Here is a 27,970-nt window from a genome sequence, read left to right on the forward strand (position 1 = left end):
AAATCTAAAAAAAACCTAGACATAATAAAAATAAGCATATGCTACCTTGTAAATTGAAAACTAGAATATTCTGAGAGGGACATACACAAAAAAATGAAATGGAGATGCATACTGTATTGCGGGATGGGAGCACTCTTTGTTTAACACATCCTCCACCCCCACCCCAAAATGTTAAGATCTGAGGGAGAGACTGATCAAATAATTCTTTAGCTTATGTACAATAAATAAGTATCCATGAATAAGTATATAATAAAAGCTGAGAATAATCAAAATTAACAGAAAGAGTGGTAACTTACTTTTACATGTTAGGAAAAACCCTATTTTAAAGTTACAGCAGGTGGTATTGGCACAGAAATAGATCAGTAGAACAAAGGAGAATGTTCAGAAATAGACTTTGGTATATGATTCAGTATATAATTCAAATCACAGGGGGGAAAAGTCAATGAATATTAATAGGAAAACTGGCTAACCGATTTAGCAACTTACAAAAAAAAAATTCCCTGAACCTCACACCTTATACTAAAATAAATTTCAGATGGATTAAAGATTCGAATGCTTTTTTAAATTGCTGAATTATGTTACCTTGAGATTGGAAGGTCCCTCTAAGCATGGCACCAAAGGCAAAATATATACGGAAAAGATGGATAAATTTGACTCTATAAAGTTTTTCTGTGGCAATGTATGACACAAACAAGGTCAAAAGGGAAATGATAAACTGGAAAATTTGTTTACAAAATATACCACAGCTAGGAAAAAAAATTACTATGAAACAAAAGAGCTTTTCATATTTATAAAAGACAAGCCAAGTACTGAGAAAAAAGGCAATTTGCCAAGACAGAATTACAAATGGTCAATCCACGTGCAAAAATAGAGATATGCAGATAAAACACTGAATCCTCATTTTTCACCCATCAGATTAGTCAAGATGAAACACGGCAACAGTGCCCAGTGGTGCTGAGGCTTTCAGCTGGGGAGAGTGTAAACTGGTGTAAACCTCCTGTTGAGGTTCCTCTGACGATAGGTAGTAAACACAAAATGTATATCATTTTCAATTTCATTCCTAGGAATTTAGTCTAAATGACAATTACATACAATTACACAAATTACATAAGGATAGTAAACATCTGGAAATATTCTAAATGTGCAATGCCCAGAAGAGTACAGGTTAAAAAAAAAAATCTATGGCACAAACTTGTAATTTAGTCACTATTGACATAAAAAAAAAAATGTGCCCAGGAAGGAAAGAAACAATCATTTACAAAATGACATGTGTAGTTTGACCCCCTTTTGGTAACCCTGAGTGGTGCCCAAAAAGTATGGGTATGGATACAGGTGCATGCAAACGCATCACCAAAATGATTCATTCATTCTCTTCCTCTCTCTCCGACAATGAGCGCACTGCTTTTTTAATTGACTTGCTTCAATGAATCACCCGCCCACGAACCTGGGTACAGAAAAAGCCACACCCCCTCTCCTTTCCCAAATCTTGCACTTCATTCAGTGACAATGGTCGTGGTAGGCAAAAGGCCCCTAGAACACTATTTGATTGACTACTGCTACTAGTACCGGTTTTCTCCTAGATGAAAAGAATGGAAAAATAGAAGGCTTAGAAAATCCGAATGTGGGACATCTGGGTGGCTCAGCGGTTGAGCATCTGCCTTTGGCTCAGGGCGTGATCCTGGGATCCGGGATCGAGTCCTGCATCAGGCTCCCTACATGGAGCCTGCTTCTCCCTCCCTCTGCCTGTGTCTCTGCCTCTCTCTCTGTATCTCTCATGGATAAATAAATAAATATTTAAAAAGAAAAAAAGAAAATCCGAATGTGAGGTCAGCAATAAAAAGGGGGGCACTGCGGATTCTTTTTTACTTCCTTTAAAATCAATTTAAACATTAACTTGATTCCAAGCTAATGTGGAACTGCAAGATAGTCACTTTTGCTCTGGTCTTGGTTAAGTGCCCAGCTACAATTTGAGGTCTTGAGTCAGAGACCGACTACTACCTATTTCCCCTAATTAACCTCTGTCTGTTTGGTGGTTTGTGTCTCCTTCTAAAAGTGATGCGGGCGGGGTGAGTGGGGAGATACCTTATAGTGAAAAGATAGATATAAAAAGGCCTCTGCTATAGTAGCTAAGTTATAGTTAGTAGTTAAGGTTAAAATATATATATATATTTGGAAATGCAAAGACCTGACTCTCCCCAAAACCAAAAGAGCTGTTGTCCAAAGGTTAGCTCAAGGCCTGGCCAATCCTAGGAATGGACTAGACTGCAGCAAGAAGGCTCAGCCCCACAGTTCAGGTCGCACAGCTGTCTGAACCCATTTCTCCATTCTAAAGTGGGAAAAAAATGGTAACCCCTGACCTTCCCACCATACACAAGTATTGTGAGGATGGAATGGAAGAATGTGTATAAACAAAAACTCCAGTGGAGATAAATCAAAACTACAGGAGCATGCGCGCGCACGCACACACACACACACACACACACACACACACACACACACACTCCAGCCACAGAACAATCTGCTCCATAGCTGGGCAAGCCCAATTTTGATTCCTCATCTAGAAGGGGACTCACAACTGGGTCGTAGTGCTCACCTCTACACACTGTCTCCAAGACAGTTAATAAGAGAAAGATCCTTCCTCCATCCCCAGCCTGGACCCAGATTTCTTTAGTGACACTCAGACCCAACTCTGAGTCGGCCTGACCGGTCCTTGGACAGCCAGACCCTGCGTCCCCCCGGAAGGCCCACTACCGGCCTCCTGAGATGCCCTCCCCACCTTACCCAGAGTCTGCTTGGGACACAAAGAACAGTATGGTGGCAAAGCTACTAGGCGAACTTAGAGAACTCCTAGCTGCCCTCATGTTTATCAGAAAATGATGAGAGCCGCAGGGAGATGGTACATCCTTTCCGCCAATGCTCAGCGCCTGCTTCTGTTAATACTCCCGAGCAACTCTGGCCTATTGTCTGGAACATTTAGAGGCAGGGGAAAAGTCCATGGGTGTTTTTGGTTATTTTATTCTTCTTTCATAAACTGTTTTACACTTCTGCACTGTACCCAGAAGTACATTTTACCTAATATTTTACTTAATACTTAGTTGTTTTAACCAGAAACTTCTGATACTAAGCAAGTGGGATTTCTTCCTTTGAGTGACAATTTTTGCCGGGCTCCCCTGTGGACCACAGTCACTTCTTTGGCAGCTCGGTCTGGAGCTGGAAGTTAAGGGGGCTGCAGAAACATCTTGTGTTTACAGAACCAGGAAAATAAGAATAATAATGGAAGTTCAGATTCTCTCTTTGCATAGAGGAGGCTTTCGGGGAAATCCTTGCTCATCAGGGACCCTACCCTACACTAACCACGGTAATTTGTAATGATGCCAAATGTCATTCAAAGTCTGTGAAACAGTTTGAATAGTTGCACGTAAAAATTAAAAGTGGAAAACTATTTGTATTAGTCTTTTGACAACTCTTCTCTGTCAGCCACCTCAGATGAGAGCCCGAAAGGTTCTAAATGCTGATCCTAGGTTGTAGTCCAAGGTAGTACCTCAGAGGACAAAGGACAATTATTCCTAATACTGCCTAGTGCTGACAGGACCAGGGCCGGCAGCTGTCACTGACACCCGAGTGGCAGGACATCACTTCCCTCTCTCTCACTCTTCCCAGTTGAGGGGATAGACTTTGAGCCTGGTCTCCCAGGGCAAGGCAGCCTCATAGTTCCCACCAGTTTCCATCGTTCCTCTCCTTTCCACATCTGCCCATAAGCCCAGATCACTCGGATGTGACACCCAGGAATTTAGGGGAGAGAGGACACACCAGCCCAACCCGTCAGGAACATCACCCCTTTCCCTTGGGACTGCAGCCCTACATAATTCCAGAGCCACGTTCAAATATACTGGGCCTCAAGGCTGTAAAATATAACTGTGCCCCATTCTCCTCCCCCGTGCTTTTCATTCTCCAGGGCTAGAAAAAGAGGGAAGGGAGGAGAATACTATTGTCACTTAGGAAAGCCACATGCCTCTGCTCCATTCGTTTTTTACTGGGCCTTGGAGTTATGCCATCAGGGAAGAAAGGTAAAGAACACTGACTGAGGCTTTAAAAATCAAATCTAATTCACTCCATCTGTAAATTGAGCAAGTTGACAGCAGCCCCAGGGCTCCTTACATCTAACATGTCATGGTTCCTGAAAAAGTAACAGTCATCGTTACTGCGGTTGTAGGTAAAGGGGGAGATCAGGTCACTCACATCTTCCCCCTTCCCTGTGAACACACAGACTCTGGCCTTGGGCTTGACGGTGTTTCAGCCCACCGTTATATGAACATCCCATCTAAAGGGAAGATACGGGTTATAAAAAGGGAAGAGAGGGTTATAAAAAAAGTTAGCCAAGACTGCTATAAATGGTCGTGTGGAAGAGAGAAACCACCTAAATTAACAGCATGTTTTTATTGGAATGAAAACTTATGGCTTTTGAATACCTGTCAGACCAATGGATCCGTATCAAAGCCATGCTGCCTAAGAGGCATTGCAGGGAACTTACCGGAGTGGCCAGCTTAGCATACTGTCTGTTAGGATGTCAATTAATTGTAGGAAAGGGGTTGCTTCTAAAACGTTGGGCAGGTTGCCTACGTCAATGATCTCTATCCTTTTCAATGACCTCCTTTATAAAGGCAAATTCCAGCTCAAACTTAAGTCCATCTCAAACTTAAGTCCATCTCATTGCTCATCGTAAAAGGATGGATTCCAAATTAGCTCAGAGATGCTGCAAAGGAAGTTGCAGAGACTCTCTTGCACTCAAAAGTCCAGAAGAGCAGACAATCAGGACCCACTCAGAGGAAGACAAAGCTCCCGCCCATATGATCCGTAGCCTGGGGTCAAGGTTACGTTGTGTCTCAAGGGTCCAAGTTCACAGACACAGAACTGCTTGTGTAGCAGGCAGAGAAGATGTCAGCGATTCCAGAGTTTCCTCCTCTTGAGAGGGGTGGTTCCACAGGGATAGTCAGCATCTTGAATCCAGAACTGGAGCCAGGCTGGGAATGGAAAAAGTTGCAGACCCACGCACACCTGGATGGAAGCCACGTGGGGCCTCTGTGTGGGCGGGCACCTGAGAAGCTGTCATAACATCTGCCCCAGCAGCAGCGCATCCTGCTCACGTAGCGCCCGTCTGTGATCTAGACGTGGGGGAGGAAAAGAGATCATTGACACACTTTGGTTTTGCCTTGGTGCCTCTGTACGTGCAGCTCACGTACCTTCATGGGAAACAGCATGGGCCATCAGAGCACCTATTACTGATCCTGCTTGTTTTCTGCACCAGAAGGGCACCCCCCGCCCCTGCCCTGAGGTGTAGAGTTGCCCAGGCCTTTCACCTGCTGAGGGCTGGGCCCAGGACCACCTCTTCTCACCTCCCCCTTGACCCTCCTCAATCCCAGCTGTTCTTCAGGACTCTAACCCCATCCTTCCGCCGTTCCACTCATTTCTCAAAAATGTCAGTCTCACATACCACACGGCTGAGAAGGAGAGGAATGCGAGAATAATCACAACAGCCATGGATCCCAGCCCGACGCCCACCATCTGCTGCAGCAAGAATGACGAGTCTGCGGGACAAAACCACACACTGAGCCCACGGCACGCAATCACAGCACACGTGCACCTGTGCTCACTCCGTTTTAACCCAAGGCTTGGCCCCATTTCACAAACCATCCCAAGAATGCCCAGAGTGCCTCTGTGTCCTCCGAGTCAGCCCTGAGGGTGCAGGGCGTAAGGAAAGCACAGTCCCAGGTATTTCTGAAAAGGAAATGGAAAACCAGGCCACACTCAACTTACAAGGGATAAAATAGCTCATCTTGTTGTGCATATAAGTACAGCAGACTGTGCTGCTTGTACTGGTCCTCTCCCAGTTAACTGCTCCTCAAAGTGTTTATGGGAAGCTTTCTTTTGCATTGAGGAAGAACTCCTGACAACATTTGGATTTTTGCTCCGAAAATGATTAGGGAGCGCCAGTGGTCAAACACAGCAAACAGATCCTCTCTGACGGATAGGATATGTCATTTTCCCAACACACCAACAAGGAGAGGACCTCCCTGCTCCGCTTGGCAGGTTGCCATGAGGATGAAGTAAGAAAACTGATGGAGAAGCTCTCTAAAATACATGTGTTCTAATTTGGGGTGTATCATAGGCCAACCCCAGGGAGATCCTTTGTTATAAACCAAAAAACACCCACACTTGAGTTGCTATAAACCAAAAAACAGCCAAGTGACTGAATCAGAGCATCATGTTCTCTACCAAAGGTCTCGTTTTAATTTGCAATCAACTTATTTAGCACTTACAATATGCCAAACTCTGTTCTCATGACTTCTCCTAGCCACCTAGTGAGTACTATAAGAATAGAACCAGGTATTACAATCATAGTGCCCAGCGTAATAACAATACACTGAGTGCTGTTATTATTCCCATTTTACAGATGAGGGACCGAGGCATGGAGTGGTTCAGCAACTTATCCAGGTCACAAGCTGAGAACCAAGAGAGTCAGGATCCAAACCCATGTTGTCTGGTTCCAGCATCTTTGGTTTTAACCACAACACCATGCTTTCCCAGGGCAGATCTGAGCCCAGCTCTGTCTCCAGCAGAGCAGGTCATCAGAAGTTAGGGGGCCAGGCCCTGCCCTTTCCTGCATAGGCCGATGATGATGGAGCTCGGACCATAGCTGTTCAAGCTCTTCTTTAAAAGAACAAAAGTCTGTGTGCAATAGTGCCATCAGACCCTGCAAAGATCGTGGGGGCTGATGCTGCACGTATAGAATTAAAAACAAAAACAAAACACAGCCAAGCCATGGAAGAATGGTAAGGAAGTGCAACGAAGTCCAAATTTTGCCAGATGATTTGCTGTGATTGTCACTGTCGGAATATCAAATCATTTCATTTTTCGGTGCCCTCCTTTTACTGATGCCCCAGGCACACGTTAGTCTGCCCTCTGGGCCATCCACTACTGCCTGGGAAGAGCTGAAACAGTAAACGAGCAAAGATCTGTTAGGTAAGGAGGAGGGGCTTGAGAGAAAAAGTAGTAGCCCCTGGGCTTGAGGGCCTTGAAACACAGTTGACTCTCATCCCTGGCTGCCGAGGCACATCTGAGAAGGGGGCTGGCAGGGGAGCCTGCTGCTACCTAAGTCTTCCATCACCCAATCTGCACTAACACAGTAGCCACTAGCCACAGTGTGGCTGTTAAATCTAAATCAGTTCCAGTTAGGGCGCCTGGGTGGCTCAGTGGTTGAGCGTCTGTCTTCAGCTCAGAGTGTGGTCCCGGGGTCCTAGGATCAAGTCCCACATGGGGCTCCCTGTGAGGAGCCTGCTTCTCCCTCTGCCTGTGTCTCTGTGTGTCTCTCATGAATAAATAAATAAAATCTTTTTTAAAAAAATTAAAAATAAATAAGTTCCAATTAAATTAAAAATTCAGTTTCTCAATCATACCAGTTCAAGTGCTCGATTTCAAATCCACATTTCAAATGCCCAGTAGCCACATGTGGCTTGTTGCTACCATTCTGGACAACACAGCTTTAAAATCTTTCCATCGTTGCATAAAGTTGTATTGATTGGCACTGCTCCATCTCCACGACGGGGGTAAGTGCAGTTTGGTTCTATTCTCTAACAGGGTAGCTGGCACCAGCAAAAGCAGCCATGGAATACAGTTCTTGCTAAAAACCTCTGCAAAACCCATTACCTCAGAAAGTGTTGTCAAGAGACTTTCTAGAAAAAACATGGCTTGTATTGTTTGGCTACCTTTAGTAACCAGAAGAAAGAAGCCACACTACAAGATGGAAGGAGGAGCTGTGGGTAAACTAGAAATTAGCAGAGAAAAAAAATTAGAGGAGTGACTTAAATTACTGGATATTAAAACAGTGCAGAATCAGCATAGGGATGAATACATGGGAACAAAATAGCATAGGAACAAACCCATGTATATCAAATAACTTCCAAGCTTAAATATCGAAGTCAGGTGGTCCAAGTCTGTATTTGAACACCCTGACTGTGGACTCTGGACAAGTGATTCAGCCATTCTGTGCCTCAGTTTCCTCATTGAGGACTGATTTAGCAACATGGGAATGATAATAATAGTCCCCACTTTATAGGGTTATTGTGAGAAATAAATGAGGTAAGTTGTGTCAGGACTGTGCCCAGGACACAGCAGGCAGCTGGCAAGTGCTGGCTATGTATGGTTCATTATTGTTGCTTTGCTACTGCTTCAAGTCATTAGGAGAAATGATATATTTTTCATAATTCATGTTGAGAAAACTGACCATTTAGAATAAAGTGATGTTGACCATTAGAGCTTAAACTGTATATGCCAAAATAAAATCCAGACAGATTAAATTGAAACCTAAAAGAATTAGATCAAAGGGTAAGTGAATACTTATCTAAAATATTTATCTCAAACAGGTAAGAACTGCCTTAAGCATATTTATTAATGCAGAAACCATGATGCTCACCGCTGGGATCTGCTGCTGCTTCTACCACAGAGCCACCTCTTAAAAGATCTTGCCTGGCCTTGACCTCAAGTTATCCTCAACTACGCTTTGCAAACTCTATCTTCCTCACCCAAAGTTCCATGTTCTTTGCTCCTCTCTGGTCTACTTAGGTTTGCTCTTCAAGATTTCTTAAAGATCAGCTGCTGCGGCTCACCATCTCATTTGCAAATTGTATGAAGCTGCTAGAATGTGCTGCATCTGGGTCAAAAGGCTTTAATTTATGTGAAGCAGTGAGCTCTTCTCCTGCTTTTAAATGTCCCCTCACAAACAGGACAGAGGCAAAGTAGGAGTTGATAGACTTGACTTTCTCTTGACCACCCACCAGCAGAACATCATTTACCCTAAGCAACAGGCCCACCCAGCTATTCCTTACTCTGGATGTAAATATTGGAAAATCATCTTTTTTTTTTTTTAATTATTCTGCAAAACATGACTTGGGTTTTGGCTCCAGGCATGGTTCTTGCTGGTACATGTCTCTTGGTCTACCTTGTGTATGTACTCTGTGAAAATCTGAGTCCATCCAACCCAGAGCACTCACAGTGTAGCCGCACAAGATTTCTGTAGGGACTTTCCCAATTAATTCCTCGCTGAGAAAATTTACAGCTGGCTAATTCGAATTACATTTTTTAGAGCTTTGCCGTCTTCTGGTTTCCCTCCCTTTCACGGTTTTATGCTATAAAATCATGCTTCCTTTTCCCCCGAATTACTTGTAGAATATTCTTTCGGAAACTGGAGTGAATCATGTGTTATAGCACAGATTTGCAGTGACTCATTCTTGGAGAGAGTAAAACCATTAGGTTAAAATACTGTCATTCTCTTCAGGGTGGCTCCCTGAGGAGGTAGAGTGCTCAGGAGGCGTGACAGGGCTTCTGTGGGCGTATCTTTTAACTCTTCCACTAATGCAAATATCACAGGTGCTGAAGAACAAGTTAGAAAGACTCTATGCCTACTCTCAAGCTCTGTAACAGCTTGAGGACTTCCTGTGGCTGTGGACATTTTTTCATGAATTTACACGAGCAAGGGCACTTCCTGAAAGCAACAAGTCCACTTTCCAAAAGGTACACAAAATTACCACTGTGACTTCTACTTAGTGTGTTAAACTCCTCTCTGCTATTTTAGGGTCTCCTTATTTGAATCCCATGCAGAGGACAAAGGAGATCAAAGTAGATTAATTTAGAGATAAGTATCACCTGATGAATCGGCAACACTTTTGAACTCATTTTCTATTGCAGCTTAACAAATCACCATAAACTTAGCAGCCAGCCCCCATTCATAGCTCGCGGTTCTGGGAACCAGAAGTTCAGGTGCATTGTGACTGGGTCCTCTGCTCAGTGTCTTCTAAGGCTGAAATCAATGTGTCAGGTGGGCTGTATTTCCCTCTGGAGCCTCTGGGGAAGAATCTGCTTCCAAGTTCATAGCACTTGTAGGACTAAGGTTCCCATATACTTACTGGCTGTCAGCCACTGGCCACCCACATTGCTGCCATGTGGTTCCTTCCATCTCCAAAGGCAGCAGGAGAAACCCTGATTGATGTCAGATCCATCTCTCCCTTTGAATCTCCAATCTCCCATTTCTGACTTCTAGATCCAGAGTTAAAGGGTTCATGTGAAGGTCAGGTGCATCTGGATAATCTCCCTATTCGGGACCTTAATTACATCTTCAAATCCTTTCTCAGCAACACTCAGAATAGCCTTTGATTGAGTAACTGAGAGATGGTGCGTGTACACCAGGAATCTGTGAGGCTGTATAATAACTCTGCCAACCGCAGTGAGGAAGGTGGAAGGTATGCCTGTGCGTGTTTGTGTGTATACATACATCTGCACCGCATATACAAACACATATGTACACACTAGGCTTATATATTGATGTAAATCTTCTCTGGCTTAAGTATTGTACCTACTGTGCTATGCTTTTCATCAGGCTCTACTGCTGGTTGACCGTAATCATCTAACACAATTCACTAAATTCTGATGAGGCACCAATGTGTACCAGGCACTGCTCCAGTTCTTCAAATGCTCTTCCCCAGGGGTATGAAATCTAGTAAGAAAAGACAAATGCACCAGTTGCTCTAAAGTGTGGCAGATATCTTTAAAAGGGAGGGGGGGAATCCCTGGGTGGCTCAGCAGTTTAGTGCCTGCCTTCAGCCCAGGGCGTGATCCTGGAGTCTCAGGATCTAGTCCCACATTGGGCTCCCTGCATGGAGCCTGCTTCTCCCTCTGCCTGTGTCTCTGCCTGTGTGTGTGTGTGTGTGTGTGTGTGTGTGTGTGTCTCATGAATAAATAAATGAAATCTTAAAAAAAAAATAAAGTGTGGCAGAAAGCCTATGTGGAGGGAGCGGGGAGGGAGCAAGGGGGATGGGGAGAGAGGGAGATGGGGGGGAGAGAGGTAGGTCCTACCCCATTGAGGAAATAAAGCTTCAGGAAGGACATAGCATTTGATTGTAATCTTGACGAACAGATGGGATTGTAGTAAGCTAATAAACAGAGATTACAGGAAGGTTATAGGGCAATCCAGGTGGAAATAAGCAAGTAATCGTATGAGTAAAGACATTAAGGAAAGTAGGCAAGGGCCTAGCCAGAGAAGAGCTAGTACATCACTGCAAACGGAGAAGGAGAGAGGTCACTAGAAGGGTATGCCACTGTCAAACTGATGTCTTGGAAATCAGTCTAAAACATAATAGAGAACTCTGGAAGGGGAAATAGTCAAATCGGCACTGCAGTTTAGAAATATGAGTCAGGAGTGTAGGCTGGAGTGAAGAAGGAACCCCTGAACACCATGGTGGGCGAGGAAAAAAGAGGCTTTGCCAGTTGTCTATGCTGCAGATATAAAGGCCTATGCTGGGGGAATAGGGGGTGTGGTGAACCCAGACATGAGATGGGCATACCCTACGTATAAAATGTGGGCTGAAAGGCAAAGGGGAGTGGTCACTAATGACTCAGGGGTTACTCCTATCACTCAAGAATGTTCTATGAATACCGTTTGTGAACATCTCACATATATCAGATGACTTGTTTTGTGACTCAAGAAATCAAAGAGTCAGTACTTTGTGGCTGGAAGGGATCTGAGAGATCTCGGTAAGAGGAAATTGAGAACCAGCCAAGTTAAATATAATTTCAAAGACACTCGGCTGATTAGTAGCAAGGCTCAAGCAAGGAAGCCCAGGCCTCTGCATTTCCCCCTCAAACCAACTGCTGGTTCCCTGGTAATCATCACAAAACTCTTTTAGGGGTGATCTGCATAAGGTAAATAGCATACTTTGTCACTGGGCAAAGGTCAGAATGGGGCTATTGATTGGCACAGATGAACTAGAACAAGTTCAGGACTAATCTGGATCCTAGCTCTCTCCAAATTACTTTCTGAGATGGCAGTCGTCCACATTTTTGCAAAAGGAGACTATCAGAGGTACTTTACACAGGTCAAGTTTATACACAGATTCAGAATTGCCTTCAGCATTTCAATATAACAGTGGGTTCTTCTATTATCACTAGAGCCTTCTAATAGTTTTATTTTCAAGGTTTGAACTCTCTTTCAACACTGATTCTTAAGTTGAGGGGGGTAAAAAAGGTACTACCAAACCACTTAGATATTTCCAAAGCGAAATCCTTCCTGTGAGCTTAATCACAGTAGAATGACTATAGTCAGCTCCTTGGCCATTTCTGCCACCCAGTTTGAGTGTCTGCTAACCATATCAAACAGCTGCTGAAGGCTGTGGATTCTGGGAGCTTCTGTGCTTGTCCAGGATGATTGCACATCTCCATTCTTTTGATAAAGCACCTATTTTCTTTGTGTGAACTGCATTCGCACCCCCAGAGCCTCAGGGAATGGACTGGCTGAAAAACTTCCATTTGTTGGAGCATGTGGTTATTTCTTGTGGCCTTCACTGAAATTCTAGGACAGGAAGCTTAGCCTATCTACACGCATTAGTGTAACAGCACCCATCTCTGTGAAGGGAGACTCACTAATTATGCTAAGTAAAATAAGTCAGAGACAAATACTATATGATCCCATTTATATGTGGAATCTACAAAGGCTAAACTCATTGAAATAGAAGACTAGTAGTTGCCAGAGTCTGGGGTTGGGGGGTAGGGAGAAATGGGGAGGTATGGCCAAAGGGCACAAACTTCCAGCTATAAAATGAGTAAGTACCAGGCACCTAATGATGTACAACATGGTAACTATAATGAATACTGTATTATATGCTTGAAAGTTGCTAGGAGAGTAAATCTTAAATGTTCACACATACACGAATATATACACATGGTAATTATGTGGGCAATGGGGATCATTTTGCAATAGAGATCCAATCATCACATTGTACACCTTAAACTCAATGCTTCATAAATTATATCTCAAGAAAGTGGAGGGGTGTGGGGGAGACCCTTGCTGCCTGGCAAACACAATCCAAGATGGCAGATGGTCAGGTAATGTGCTTTGCCCAGGAGAAAGGCCATGTCCTCTTGCTCTCGTTGAAGTAGGTGTGAATAGAGATAAAAAAGATGGGAAATAACATTAGAAGATAAGCAGACAAATGAAGGAAGCCTAATTCTCCAGGTCCCTCCCAATCATTTCCTGTTAAGCACCTTCTACTGACAAGGTACCAGATCCCCCATTGTAAAGTGCCCCTAGCTGGAATCCTTCTGGAAGCAGGGTTATATGGGCACTTCCTTACCACCCCAGCCTATTGTTTCACGCTGCTCTGAGGTAAGGGGCAGGATGTAAGGGGTTAAACTGATACTCCAAGCTAAGAGCAAAATTCCTCAGGCTGTTGCTAGGACTCCTAGACCACAAAGAAAAGGTCCAGATTCAAAGGTCATAAACTTGACAAGGTTTCTGGTATTAGCTACAAACTAATGGAATTCCTGGGAATCAAATCCACTGGCTGGCTGCCTGTTGGTTTAAAGAGATGTACTGCCAGGGAAATCCCACGTCTGGCAAACACTGAGCTGCGATTGCTCAATCCCCGAGGCCAGTCTCCCACCTGGACAGCTGCCTGCGCGAGGAAGGCATGTGAAGCTATACAGCCCTCGGTAGAGCTCCTTCCTGCTGCATCTTATGTACAAACAGCTCTGGAGGAAATGGACGAGGGTACTTTCCCATCAGGCAGAACCAGGAAAAGACTGAGGCGGCCCAACTAAGTGACCATGTGAGTCCCTCTGCTGCCAGGCCAAGGGAAGCTTGCTTTTCCCATCCAGCAGGATGTGGTCATTGTCATGGGCCCCCTGTCCATGGCACAGCACTTTATCTTTTCTTCCTTTCTAAATGAAAGTGCTTACTGAGCTTACCCAGGCTCCCCTTTCATGTTAAATGCTGTGGTTTGAAGATGCTTACGTACATTCTGCATTCAGTCACAGACTGCTAAGGGACCATGAGAAGTCCACCTGGATTTGATCAAGAGGCATGGACCGTCCCCAGGGAGCCTGGTCTTGGAGCTGGATGCAATAACAGACCCACCCTCGAGCTGTCTTCCACTCGAGCTCCACTTTTGGTTGTATAGAGTATTATTCTTCCATAATGGAGGGTGTTTTTCTTAAAAGTACACATGGGGCGCCTGGGTGGTGTAGTTGGGCATCTGACTCTTGGTTTCGGCTGGGGTCGTGATCTTGGGGTCAGGGGATCGAGCCCCACGTCAGGCTCTCAGCTCAGTGTGGAGTCTGCTTAGGACTCTCTCTCCCTCTGCCCCCCCACTCTCTCTTGTTCTCTTCCCTCTCCCTAAAATAAATAAATAAAATCTTTTAAAAAAAAAGTGTACGTGTATGTGTGCGTACATGCAAAGCAGCTAAATGGCCAAAATGCTGCAGCTCTTTGTACTGATCTGCCAACATGTTTTTCTGTGCCTCTTTTCCTGATGGGGATCAGGTCTGCCTCTCAGTGCAATCCTGGTGTGGCTATCAATGACACTGATCTACCCCCAACCAACCATATGAGTAAGCCCCAAATCCCAGGGGCTTAGCGCATAGCGCATAGCGCATAGTTCCCTAGGAGGAGCACTAGTCATCCCATAGCCAGTCCCTTAATCTAGGAGAAAAGATCCTTTCCCGGAACTGAAAAACCTTCTGTTCCCACTGAAGTTGCTAAACTGCACAGCTGGTGCCCAGCCCTCTCCATCACATGGCTTATTATAGAAGAAAATGAAGCCAACTCAGAAACAGAGAGCAGAGACAAAGACAGACTGTCCCTCTCATGGAGTCAAGTCCCAAGTGTCAGTTCCTGGAATCCTCGTGATGCCCCTTTGGGTCGAGGTCCATAAGCTCCCCACCCCATCCTTTGCAGCTGTGGCTTTTTGCTTAAACTAGTATGAGATGGGTTTCTGTCCCCTGTGGCAATTTTAAAAGAAATCTCATCAATATAAACTTGATGCTGCAGACTGGAGAGGAGAAAGGAGGACCGGAGGCTTAGGCAGAAAATGGTTTTTACCTTTCACTTGAGCCCAAACTGCACAGGAGCATCTTCTCACCTATAAAGAGAAATGCAGCAACACATTTAATGAGGCAGCACATAACATCAATTTAAAGAATACATTTTGGCCCAAAAAGTTTAGTGGGTTATTTTTTCTTCTTAATCTGGATTAAAATATCCTCATCTAGCTTGAACATCTAATAATTTAGCCATATGATCACTAAGTATTTGAGGGACTGGCATGGAACCCTAGGGATCAGTTCTGTGGCTTCTCAATAGATCTCAAAAAGCATGCCCTATGGGTAAACAACAGAAATGGCAATGAGTTTCATTCTCCTTCCCAGCTCTGAGCAACTGGCACCAACTGCTGAAAAAGATTCTGAGGTCCCATCCATGTGACAGTGATAGGACAGTGACAGTGATACATGGGACAGGCAAGATTATGAGAACTCTTGGTAAGTAATAACACCTCACCGGTCTAGATGATACTTATCTGACCAAGACCCACAAACACACTGGAATGAGATACCTTCTCTTCTCTTCCAGTTATTACATGCATATTTGTCTGTTAGGAATACTGGGATTACTCAGCTAAATGTTCCCCAGAGGAAACTAAATAGCAGGGGTTAGAGAAAGATTCCTCCAACTTCAAAAGGAGATTCTCTTTCAAGTTGACAAAATGGGTAGTCTGGTTTTATTGAAAAATTTAAATATATATATATATATATATATATATATATATTTGCACTGAAAAATGCTGGTGAATGCTTGAAATGGCCCTAAGTTCTTGAATGTGACTAAACTTTGCATTGATGCTAAGTGTATCAAGGGCATCGAGTGGAAAATCATATTCAAGAATAACCGGTGAAAGGGACCTCAAGTAGTAAGGCAGGTACTAGGGAATTGAGTGTATTAAAGGAGAGAAATGGGCCAAGGGAAGAAGGGAGCTCATTAAAATAGAGTGTCATGGCCAGATTTACAATTTATAAACTTCATTCTGGCAGTTGTTTGGAGCAAAGAGACAGGAAGATGAATTAGAAAATTGATGTTCAGGGGCGCCTGGGAGGCTGAGTGGGTTAAGCATCTGCCTTTGGCTCAGGTCATGACCCCAGGGTCCTGGGATCGAGCTCCACATTGAGCTCCCTGCTCTGCGTGGAGTCGCCTTCTGCCCTTCCCCGCTGCTGTGCTCGCTCGCTCTCTCTCTCTCTCTCTCAAATAAATAAAATCTTTAAAAAAGGGAAAAAAAGACAATTGGTGTTTAGGCAAGAGATGCCAAAGGCTAAACATTGTTAAGGGAGCAGAGGAAAGGATGATTTTATACAGCTTTAATGTGAAAGAATTGACAGAATTTGATGATGTACTAGACAAAAAGATAAAGAGGGAGAAGACAAGAATTATTCCTTGATTTCTGTCTTAGCAAATGGGAGCATGGTGATGCTATTTACTGGAACAGATACACAGAAGGAAAAACAAACTGGAAGAATTGGAAAACAAACTTCCTGGTGTCAAATTTTACTGCACAGCTTCAGTAATCGAAACAATGTGGTGCTGGCATAGAGACAGATATATAGACCAATACAGTAGAATAGAGAGCCCAGAGATTAAACTCTTGCATATATGTCAAATAATTTTTGACAGGGGTCACCAAGAACATTCAATGGGTAAAGGAAATCTTTTCAATAAATGATGCCAGGAAAACTAGATATTCACATGCAAAAGAATGAAGTGGGACCCCGACCTAACACCACATACAAAAATTAACTCAGAATGGATCATCCAAATGTAGGACCCAGAAAAAAAGAAAACATAGAGAGTAAGCTTCAGCAAATTGGATTTAGCAATGATTTCTTGGATATGACATCAAAGGCATAGACAGCAAAAGAAAAAATGGACAAACTGGACTTCCTCAAAATTAAGAACTTTTGAGGATGTGAAGAAAAAAGAACCCTCGTGCACTGTTAGTGGGATGCAAACTGGTGCAGCCACTGTGGAAAACAGTATGGAGGGTCCTCAAAAAATTAAAAATAGAACTAACCAGGATCCAATAATGCCACTACTGGGTGCTTACCCAAAGAAGAGATACATGCACCCCTATGTTTACTGCAGCATTATTTTCAATAGCCAAGATACGGAATCAAGGGTCCATGGAGAGATGAATGGATAGAGAAGATAGAGGAGATGTGATACACACACACAAAAATGGAATATCACTCAGCCATAAAAAAGAATGACATCGTGCCACTGCAACAACATGGATGGAACTAGAGGGTATAACGCTAAGTGAAGTAAGTCAGCCAGAGAAAGACAAATACCATATGACTTCACTCATATGTGGAATTTAGAAACAAAACAAATTATAAATAGAGACAAACAAAAAACCAGATTCCTAAATATAGAGAACAAATTGGTGGTTGCCAGAGGGGAGCTGGGTGGGAGATGGGCAAAATAAATGAAGGAGATTAAAGGGACATGTATCACAATGAGCACTGAGTAATATATAGAATTGTTAAATCACTCTATTGTACACATATAACATTGTATATTAATTATACTGGAGTTAAAAACAAAGAAAGATGGAATGTTAAAAAAATTAACTTTTGTACATCAAAGGACACTTAATGACAGAGCAAAAAAGGCAACTCATGGAATGAAAATATTTGCACATTGCAAATCTCATAAAGCATTAATATCCAGAATATATACAGAACTCCTAATACCCAACAACAAAGAAATAAATAACTCAATTCAAAAGTGGGCAAAGGACTTGAATCACCGTTTCCCCAAAGAGGACACACAAGTTGTCAAAAGCATATGAAAAGATGCTCAACATCGCTAATCATTAGAGAAATGGAAGCCAAAACCACAATGAGATTCCATCTCACATCCATTAGGGAGGGCCATTACCAACACAGAAAACAGCAGGTCTTGGGGAGGATGTGGAGAAAATGGAACCTTTGTGCACTGTCAGTGAGAATGTAATATGGTGCTGCCACTGTGGAAAATAGTGTTATAGTTCTTCAAAAAAATACAAAGAGAATTAACATATGATCCAACAATTCCAACTCTTGGTAAATGCCCCCAAAGAACTGCGAGCAGGGACTCAAAGAAATATTTATACACCCATGTTCATAGCAGTCTTATTCAGAATAGCCCAAAGATGAAAGCAACCCAAGTGTCCATCCACAGATAAATGGCTAAACAAAATGTGGTGCTTACATACAATGGAATATGCCAAAAGGAAGAAATTCTGACACAATGCTACACCATGAGTGAACTTTAAGGACATGTGGCTAAGTGAAATAAGACAAATAATGTATGATTCTACTCAAATGAGGTACCAGGAGTGGTCAAATTCATAGAAACAGAAAGTAGCAGAGTAGTTGCCAGGGTTTGGGGAAGGCAGGAAGGAGAAAGTTTCTGTTTGATGGGGACAGTCTTTCAGTTTGGCAAGATGAAAAGAGCTCTGGAGACTGGATGCATAACAACTTAAGTGAACTTAATACTAATAAACTGTGCACTTAAAAATTATTTACGTGGTAAGTTTTGTTATATGTATTTTCCCACCATGAAAAAACAAATATTCAACATACACCACTACCAAATGTTCTGGAATTAAATGGTGGTAATGGTTTGTACCACCTTGTGAATACACTAAAGACCACTGAATTGTATGCTTTATTTTTTTTTTCACCATCTTAACTATTTTTACTTTTAAGAATTTCTTATTTGAGTATAGTTGACACATAATGTTGTATTTGTTTCAGGTGTACAGCTTAGTAATTTGACAAGTTTATAAGATGCCATGTTCGCCACCAATGTAACTATCATCTGTGCCATTACATCACTGTTACTGGGGCACCTGAGTGGCTCAGTGGTTGAGCGTCTGTCTTTGGCTCCAGTTGTGATCCTGGGGTCCTGGGATCGAGTCCTGAATCCCACATGGGGCTCCTCAGGGAGCCTGCTTCTACCTCTGCCTATGTCTCTGCTTCTGTCTCTCATGAATAAATAAAATCTTTAAAAAAATATATATCACTATTACCATATAACTATGTTCCTTATGCTATAAATGATATACTTTAAATGGATGATTAATATGGTATGTGAATTATCTCTCCGTAAAGCTGTTTAAAAAAGAAAAATAAATAGTTCACTACTCATCTGAATAGGACTGTAACACTAACAGATTTGGAACCCCTTAGAATTTTAAAAAAGAAAACCATATCTGGGGGCATCACAATGCCAGATTTCAGGTTGTACTACAAAGCTGTGGTCATCAAGACAGTGTGGTACTGGCACAAAAACAGACACATAGATCAGTGGAACAGAATAGAGAATCCAGAAGTGGACCCTGAACTTTATGGGCAACTAATATTCGATAAAGGAGGAAAGACTATCCATTGGAAGAAAGACAGTCTCTTCAATAAATGGTGCTGGGAAAATTGGACATCCACATGCAGAAGAATGAAACTAGACCACTCTCTTTCACCATACACAAAGATAAACTCAAAATGGATGAAAGATCTAAATGTGAGACAAGATTCCATCAAAATCCTAGAGAAGAACACAGGCAACACCCTTTTTGAACTCGGCCATAGTAACTTCTTGCAAGATACATCCACGAAGGCAAAAGAAACAAAAGCAAAAATGAACTATTGGGACTTCATCAAGATAAGAAGCTTTTGCACAGCAAAGGATACAGTCAACAAAACTCAAAGACAACCTACAGAATGGGAGAAGATATTTGCAAATGACATATCAGATAAAGGGCTAGTTTCCAAGATCTATAAAGAACTTATTAAACTCAACACCAAAGAAACAAACAATCCAATCATGAAATGGGCAAAAGACATGAACAGAAATCTCACAGAAGAAGACATAGACATGGCCAACATGCACATGAGAAAATGCTCTGCATCACTTGCCATCAGGGAAATACAAATCAAAACCACAATGAGATACCACCTCACACCAGTGAGAATGGGAAAAATTAACAAGGCAGGAAACAACAAATGTTGGAGAGGATGTGGAGAAAAGGGAACCCTCTTACACTGTTGGTGGGAATGTGAACTGGTGCAGCCACTCTGGAAAACTGTGTGGAGGTTCCTCAAACAGTTAAAAATAGACCTGCCCTACGACCCAGCAATTGCACTGTTGGGGATTTACCCCAAAGATACAAATGCAATGAAACGCCAGGACACCTGCACCCCGATGTTTCTAGCAGCAATGGCCACGATAGCCAAACTGTGGAAGGAGCCTCGGTGTCCAACGAAAGATGAATGGATAAAGAAGATGTGGTTTATGTATACAATGGAATATTACTCAGCTATTAGAAATGACAAATACCCACCATTTGCTTCAACGTGGATGGAACTGGAGGGTATTATGCTGAGTGAAGTAAGTCAGTCGGAGAAGGACAAACATTATATGTTCTCATTCATTTGGGGAATATAAATAATAGTGAAAGGGAAAATAAGGGAAGGGAGAAGAAATGTGTGGGAAATATCAGAAAGGGAGACAGAACATAAAGACTGCTAACTCTGGGAAACGAACTAGGGGTGGTGGAAGGGGAGGAGGGCGGGGGGTGGGAGTGAATGGGTGACGGGCACTGGGTGTTATTCTGTATGTTAGTAAATTGAACACCAATAAAAAAAAAAAAAATAAAAAAAAAAAATAAAAAAAAATAAAAAAAAGATTTAAAAAAAAAAAAAAAAAAAAAAAAAGATTTGGAACCCCTTAGGAGAAGTAATTGCAATTCAAAAATGCAAGTCCCAATATAAATGTTTTCAAAACCCCTTCGTCTCCTTAACCATCCCAAAGCCCAAGCACGTGTTCTGCTAAGCTATATGAAAAAAGAGATATCAATGACATTACAGAAAAGTTCCCTATACTATAAACTAGGATTCTTATCCTAACCTCTCACTCCACTACCTGCGTTATGGCTTGAATGTCTGGGTCACCTAAAGTTCACATCTTGAAGCCCTAGCCCCACAGATGGTGGTACTTGAGATTAGGGCCTTTGGAAAGTAATTAGGTTTAGATGAGGTCATGAAGGTGGGGACTCCATGATGGGATTAGTGTTCCGGTAAAATGAAAAAGACGGCCCAGGGCTAGATTGCATGCTTTCTACCAGGCGAGGACACAGCAAGAAGGCAGCTGTCTGAAAGCCAAGAGGAGGGCTCTTACCAAGGAACCAGGTCAGCTGGGACCTTAATCTTGGACTTCCCAATTTCCAAAGCTGTGAGAAATGCATTTCTGTGATTGAGACCACCCAGCCTACGGCATTGTATCATGGCAGCCCATGTGTACTAATGTTCCTCTTAGGCCAAAGTCTCAATCTGGGACAGCAGCTCTGTGAGCAGGCTCTAAACTGCAGTCACATGGTACTGCTAGTGCTATGTCTGTGGCGAGAAATGCCAAGGCAGGCTCTCCAGGTAATCTTCTAGCAAGGAGGCCTGTCTACATCATAAACACCTTTTAAACAAGTTCAGGGAAATATAGTCTGGGCTTTAGCCTGCCAATTCTTAATTCCTACATTATTGTCACAAAATGCTACCGAATCTCTTTGCCACTTGTACATACTCTTAAAAGTAACCACTGCTGGGGCACCTGGGTGGCTCGGTCGGTTGAGCATCTGCCTTCATTCAGCTCAGGTCATGATCCCGGGTTCTGGAACTGAGCCCCACGTCAGGCTCCCTGCTCAGTGGGGAGCCTGCTTCTCCCTCTCCCTGCCCTGCTCGTGTTTGTGCTCTCTTTCTGTCAAATAAATAAAATCTTAAGAGAAAAAAAGTAATCGCTGGTTTAATATCAAGCATGATAGAGGTACATTAGATTTGTGTCCTACTCAGAATTTAATAGAGTACATCTCAGTTTTAAATATGTGAGGCAGGCGCCTGGCTGGCTCAGTCAGTTAAGTATCTGACTCTTAATCTCAGCTCAGTCGGGTCTTGATCTTAGGGTTGTGAGGTCAAGCCCTGTGCTGGGCTCCTCACCCAGTGTGGAGCCCATGCTAAAAAAATAAACATAAATAAATAAATAAACAAGCAAGCAAATTTACATTAAAGATGGCTCAAATTCATCAGTCAAAAGATGTTTCTATTATTAGTAATATAATCTGGAGGCAGCCCGGGTGGCTCAGTGGTTTAGCACCGCCTTCAGCCCAGGGCCTGATCCTGGAGTCCCAGGATCGAGTCCCACGTCAGGCTCCCTGCATGGAGCCTGCTTCTCCCTCTGCTTGTGTCTCTGCCTCTCTCTCTTTCTCTTTCTCTCTCTCTCATGAATAAATAAATAAAATAAAATAAAAAGTTTTAAAAAAGTAATATAATCTGTTTCTAGTTTCCATTATCAATCCATATGAATTTATCTCATACTCTGAGTTCTCCTGGGGCAACCATCACAACGGTCCTTCCAGATCTTCCACCCATGACTCACTGATTCAGCTCTTGCCATTCTGCCTGTCCAGCTCACTATATCTATTTATTATGCAATGAATATATGGTCCTATGTCTCATGAAAGAACCACTGGGATAATGTAGGCTTTCTAAGGATCAGGAGAGGTGGGTGTGGCCGAGCAAGTCACAGAAGCAGAAAATAGGGCAGTGCTGACATTCATCAGCCTCCCCTTCCTGCTTCTGAGAGAGTGAGGGGAGGCAGCATGCTGGCAAGAGCGACATCTAGACGTTCCTCTCCAACTCAGGCGTCAGCAGGGCAATAGGATGAGGGTGTTTGTGAAGCTTAAGAGGAAGAACCAACGCTAGGTCAGTCCAAGCACAGATCCAACCAAGTTCCATGGGAAGTTCAGACCATCAACCTCCTTAAAGGTCTCACCTGCCCAACATTTAGAAAGGCAATGGTGTGTGACACATTTTAGTGGTTAGCCCATGCAGTGTCCGTCTCAAATACCAGGAAAACAAATGTTCAAACATTTACATTTCACAAGAAGAAGGAAATAGAGAATTCACGACTTCTTAAAGAAGAATACCTTATTCCATTCACTTGTGATTCGTAATATAATGCAGTAATCTTTCCCTTTTCTCAAAGGTGCGTTATAGTACTTCCCATAGTACAGCCTGTCTCCAATAGGTATCTCCATGGCATCATCTGGAACATCTTTGGCCAGTAGTTCTGCAGCCACATATCCCTCAGCATCAGAAGTGTTGCTAAAGAATGAGGTGGCCCCTTCAGAATCACAAAAAAATGTACTTTGGAGGGCCAAGGGAAGCACCAACACTTGATATGAACTAGAAAAAAGAAAAGAAAATGTCTATCAGACCCTTGCTTGGGAGATTCATTCATTCAATTATTCACATTTACTGAGCACCTGCTATAAGATAAACACTTTTCTGGACACTGGAGATATATAACACTGGACAAGAAAAAGTCCTGCCCACCCCCCCCAGGGGATTTACAGTCTGACAGCTCCAACAGCTTCTGGAACTCCAGTTTGGACCTACGGCGCTAATGCCCCATGACACGACGTGAGGGATCTCAACTTCCAGCTGCTGCGGATGCCAAGCAAATCCTCTTTAGCTGGGAGAAGTTGTTACACGTATGGCTGCCCTGGGTGTCCATGGCCTAAAGCCGAACTCATCACTGGTTTTCACGTGGGCGAATAAAGCCCAGCTGGGGAAAGGGTTTAGCAGTCACATGGAGGCTGCTGCTGAGAAGCATTAATGTCCTAAGTCTGAAAAAAAAAAAAAAAAAAAAAAGGCTCCAATCACATGGTAACCTGAAACAGAACTCATGTGATCCCCCTCCAGTTCACACATCAAAGTTCATGTGAAATAAATGAGAAGCAAGGAGTGCCAAGTCACCATGCATTAATCCAGTCTGACGATATCCTAAAATAGCCAGGGGGGTAAAATGTCATGGGGATGAGGTGAAACTCTTGCCTAAATGTGGACGGAGAAGCACACCAGCCATCAAGTAGCCCTTTGTGCACGTGCTGGGTTATTGTTTATCCTGCCAAATACAAAGCCTGGCAGTGAAAGGAGCTGTAAGAGCAAAAAACAAAAAACAACAAACAAACAAACAAACAAAAACAACAACCCCCCCCCCCCCCCCCCCCCCCCCCCGCAGAGGACCAACCATGCCTTCTTTTTCAACCCCTCCCTTCCATCCTTTCCCTCCTGCCTCTGGAACAGCACGTGTCTGAACATCTGCTTTCTCTATCAGGCTTGATAGCAGGGATTTAAGTGACTTACTCTTGTATCCTTGCAAATCCTTACCCAGTTCTCTGGCTGTGACGGCCTCCCCACTAATGTTTCTTGAGTTGACATTTCAGTGAAGAGGGAAAAACATGCATGCATCAGTATCAAATATGATTAGGGTAATTTCCAAACCAGGAGGCCACATAATCTATTTTACTAGTAAATATACACTTCCTGTTCCAGGTTCCGAATGCCCCATCTCCTGCTTCTTTTTTTTTTTTTTTTTTTTAAGATTTTATTTATTTATCCACAAGAGGCAGAGAGAGAGAGAGGCAGAGGAAGAAGCAGGCTCCATACAGAAGTCTGATGTGGGACTTGATCCCAGGTCTCCAGGATCACACCCCAGGCCAAAGGCAGCACTAAACCGCTGAGCCACTCAGGGTGCCCCCACCTCCTGCTTCCTAAAAGTCCACGAGTCACTAGGTGCAGAAAAGGGAGCCCCCACCACAGTAGGTATCAGACTTGGAAAGTCTCCATCCCAAACATCCTGTGTGTCCCCAGGGCCCTGGTTTCCACAAAGTCTGGCTCACTTTTGAGCAAAGAGCTTTCTACAAAAGGTACAAGGTAAAGCCTGCAGGTGGTGAGCTGCCGCTGCTGCCACCAGGAGACATTTACTAAGCGTCCACTGCCTACAGGGGAACACCTGTGACAACACGCTTTCCTGGCGGCTTGAGGACATCTCCGTGAATCATGGCTGCAGGGAAGAGAGTAAATGCTGTCCACAAGCTCCTCTTCAAAGCCATCTTGCCTTTCCACGTAGACGGTGGTGTTCCAGTGCAAGATCAAGGCCCAGCTTTGGTTCTGGACATTTAGGGGCACCATTCTTGGGGCATAAAGCAGTCTCCCCCAGTTAGCGTGATCATAATCACCTGAGTTGCTTGATAATTATACAGACTTCCAGCCCCCATCGCAGACCTACTGAACCAAAATCTCCAGGAGCTGAATTGAAGAATTTGTACCACTGATGAGGCACTCTGGATGATTTCTAGAAGTTGGCAAGTGTGGGAGACACTAGCATTAAGACAGCCCAGGATCAGGTTGCATCATTCACCCGAGATCACCAGGCTAAGGATGAGAGCTTTGGTTCCAGGGCCCCATCCCACCATGGGCCCCAAGCCACTGCCCCACCCCCAACAATGCAGCAACAAAGACTCAGGCCTGTCTTACACGGCAGCAAAGCTGCTCCCTCAGCTCAAACCAGGTAGTCAGGGAGAGGAAACCGCCCCGTGTGCCTGTTGGTAATTAACCCTGATGACGTTAGGGAAGCAGTTGTGGCTGTTTGGAACATGAGTGTTCTGGAAAGACTTCTCCCCTCTTTCTCACCGCCACCCTCCCTCGAATGACTCACAGATCTCCACTTCCTGTTTTGGAGGCACCAGAGGGCACATTAGCCACAAGGATAGATTGTCATTTGGCTTTTCTTTTTGCCTTACGTAATGATGTGGCCTAGATATCACATTTGCTCTTGCAAATTCTCTCGGGCAGTGATATCATACCTTCTGTTCTCCTCATAGCAACAGAATTACAGCACCTTCCAGTAACTGGTCAGGAATCCAGAAGCAGAACAATGTAGGCAATGTCCATGCCTGGAAAGACCTTTGAAAACTTACTGCACTTAAACTAATGGAAACACAGGAAAAGCCTAAGTTTCATTATAAAGGGACACATAGGGATGCTTGGGTGGCTCGGATGGTTAAGTGTCTGACCCTGATCTTAGCTCAGGTCTTGATCTCACAGTCATAAGCTCAAGCCCCATGTTGGGCTCTATACAGGCATGGAGCCTACTTAAAATTTTTTTTAAAGGGGAGGGCAGGTGGGTAGGGACCCACAGATAATATAGCCAGACTTTCTTTTTTATAATTTTATAATATCTCACATTTATTTTCACCCTGAATGTACTGAAGGGTCATTAGACTGACAGGTCAAGAATGACCTAAGGCAATGAAGGAAGGTCAGGACAAGGAAGGCAAGGTTATTGTCGTGTCCTTGCTTTATTCCTGTGAGCAAGTTGCTTATCTCTCCAGGGAAACTTCCACGTTCCTTTCTAAAAAAGGGGGTAATTCTGCTTTCCTAATCCAAGCATGACCCTGTAAATAAAAATGCTTAAGGGAACACAGTGTAGTTCTTCAACTCAGGTGAATTAATTCCATCCTAACACTATCTGGAATCCCAGAAGCAGTCATTAACTACACAGTTTCTTGCCCATAGCTCAATATGTGATCAAATTAAGAGAATTATCCAAATGGCCCTTTTGGAAGCCACTACAGCCGCCCAAAGACCATCCTTAAAGAAAGAAAAAGATATTCTGCCTTTGGTAAATGAAATGATGTTTCCAATCCACCATCACTGAGAGATGTACATGAAGATGTTAGTGCAAAGGATGATACTTGACAAGTCACATGCAATCAACGCTTGTCTGGTGACCAAAGGAATAGATTTAATTTATTGAGCTAAGCTGCCTAAATGCTTGTCTTTACCCCTTAGAAGTCTCTCTATCATTTGGAAGGATGCTGGTTGGAATTAAAGGCCCAGTCTGAGGGCAGCCCAGATGGCTCAGCAATTTAGCGCTGCCTTCAGCCCAGGGCGTGATCTTGGAGACCCGGGATCGAGTCCCAGGTCGGGCTCCCTGCATGGAGCCTGCTTCTCCCTTTGCCTCTCTCTCTCTCTCTCTCTCTCTCTCTCTACCCTCTGTGTCTCTCATGAATAAATAAATAAATAACATCTTAAAAAGAAAAAGGCGCAGCATCTAGGGAGAAGTCCCCTCCTCGATCAAACCAAAGTTCCCAAAACTCTCCATGAGGACCACTGGACATCCACAGAGAAGGGGCCACTACCCACCTGATAGGTCCATTCTTCTCCTTGGCCTTCCTCAGTCTCAGCCGTGGTAGAGGCCCTCCATGCACCGTGACAAAGTCTACTTCCGGAAGTGGAGGCTCTGAAAACAGGTTGAAAAGAGGAAAAGGGTGTGATTGGAAACAATGGAAGCATAATGAAAGTGGTCCTCATGGGGCCATCGAGAGGAAGTGTTCGTGTAAGATGCGATGAGCATTTTCTGACTCTGCTACCACATGGATGAATTTTGAAAACATTACGCTAAGTGAAATAAGCCAGACTTAGAAGGACAAACATTGTATGACCCCTCTGATATGCAATATCTAGAATAGACAAATTCATGGAAACTGAAGTATGTTAGAGGTTTCTCAGGACTGAGGGGTGGGTAGGCAAGGGGGAGTTAGTTGCTTAATGATCAACAGAGTTTCTGTTTGGTGTGATGAAAAGTTTCCAGAAATAGACAGTGATGATGATTTACAACATTGTGAATGGACTTCATGCCAATAAATTTGGTGCCAGGAAATGGTTAAAATGTACATTTTACGTTATATATTGGACCAAAATAAACTTTTTGTAAGAAAAGTAAGGGATGCCCCTATGCTGACAGAGGGTACACACAGCAAGCCTTACGGTTAACTTGCTGGACAGGTTCCTATTTGATGGGGAAGACCAGCATATCAGACTTCTAGATCCTTTCCCATCACAGACTGTTCTGTCCTCCTTTTGTTCTCCCCAACACCCAGGTCTCCCACATAGACTCTCCACTGGGAGGAGACTGGTTGACACCAAGTGTTCTAGTGCAACTTTGTATGAATGCAACTGGTAGTTACATTCATGGTATGAATGCACAGGCCGCCATTCTGGTTGGTGGGTAGCACAGCTCAGATGCACCAGGCACTAACCAAATGCACTAGCTGTGTCCTGCATGGGCCTCATCTCATATAATCTTCTCAATGTTGCTATCAAGTGAATGAGATCTACAGAGGGAGAAAGGAAGAGAAAAAGACAATATAATATGAATGCCCTC

The 27,970-nt window shown here is 43.5% G+C and overlaps 1 protein-coding gene across 4 annotated transcripts in view; it reads right to left on the reverse strand.

Annotated features, from left to right (window-relative positions):
• Positions 1-4,351: 4,351 nt before the first annotated feature.
• Positions 4,352-27,970, reverse strand: part of SUSD1 (sushi domain containing 1) — a 128,538-nt gene continuing 104,919 nt past the window's right edge. For 2 of the 4 annotated variants that reach the window (XM_077912904.1, XM_077912903.1), the window contains exons 13-18: positions 27,846-27,920; positions 26,950-27,046; positions 22,960-23,142; positions 14,924-14,962; positions 5,492-5,585; positions 4,352-5,162 (exon numbers count right to left, since the gene is read on the reverse strand). In XM_077912904.1, coding sequence (XP_077769030.1) covers positions 4,884-5,162; positions 5,492-5,585; positions 14,924-14,962; positions 22,960-23,142; positions 26,950-27,046; positions 27,846-27,920 — 767 coding nt within the window. In that variant the 3' untranslated portion in view covers positions 4,352-4,883. Of the gene's footprint in view, positions 5,163-5,491; positions 5,586-12,501; positions 12,970-14,923; positions 14,964-22,883; positions 23,143-26,949; positions 27,047-27,845; positions 27,921-27,970 lie in introns of those variants that run through there. The other 2 variants (XM_077912906.1, XM_077912905.1) reach the window with 2 other exon arrangements.

The sequence above is a fragment of the Canis aureus genome, chromosome 10 (genome assembly GCF_053574225.1).
Source record: "Canis aureus isolate CA01 chromosome 10, VMU_Caureus_v.1.0, whole genome shotgun sequence".
NCBI lineage: Eukaryota > Metazoa > Chordata > Mammalia > Carnivora > Canidae > Canis > Canis aureus.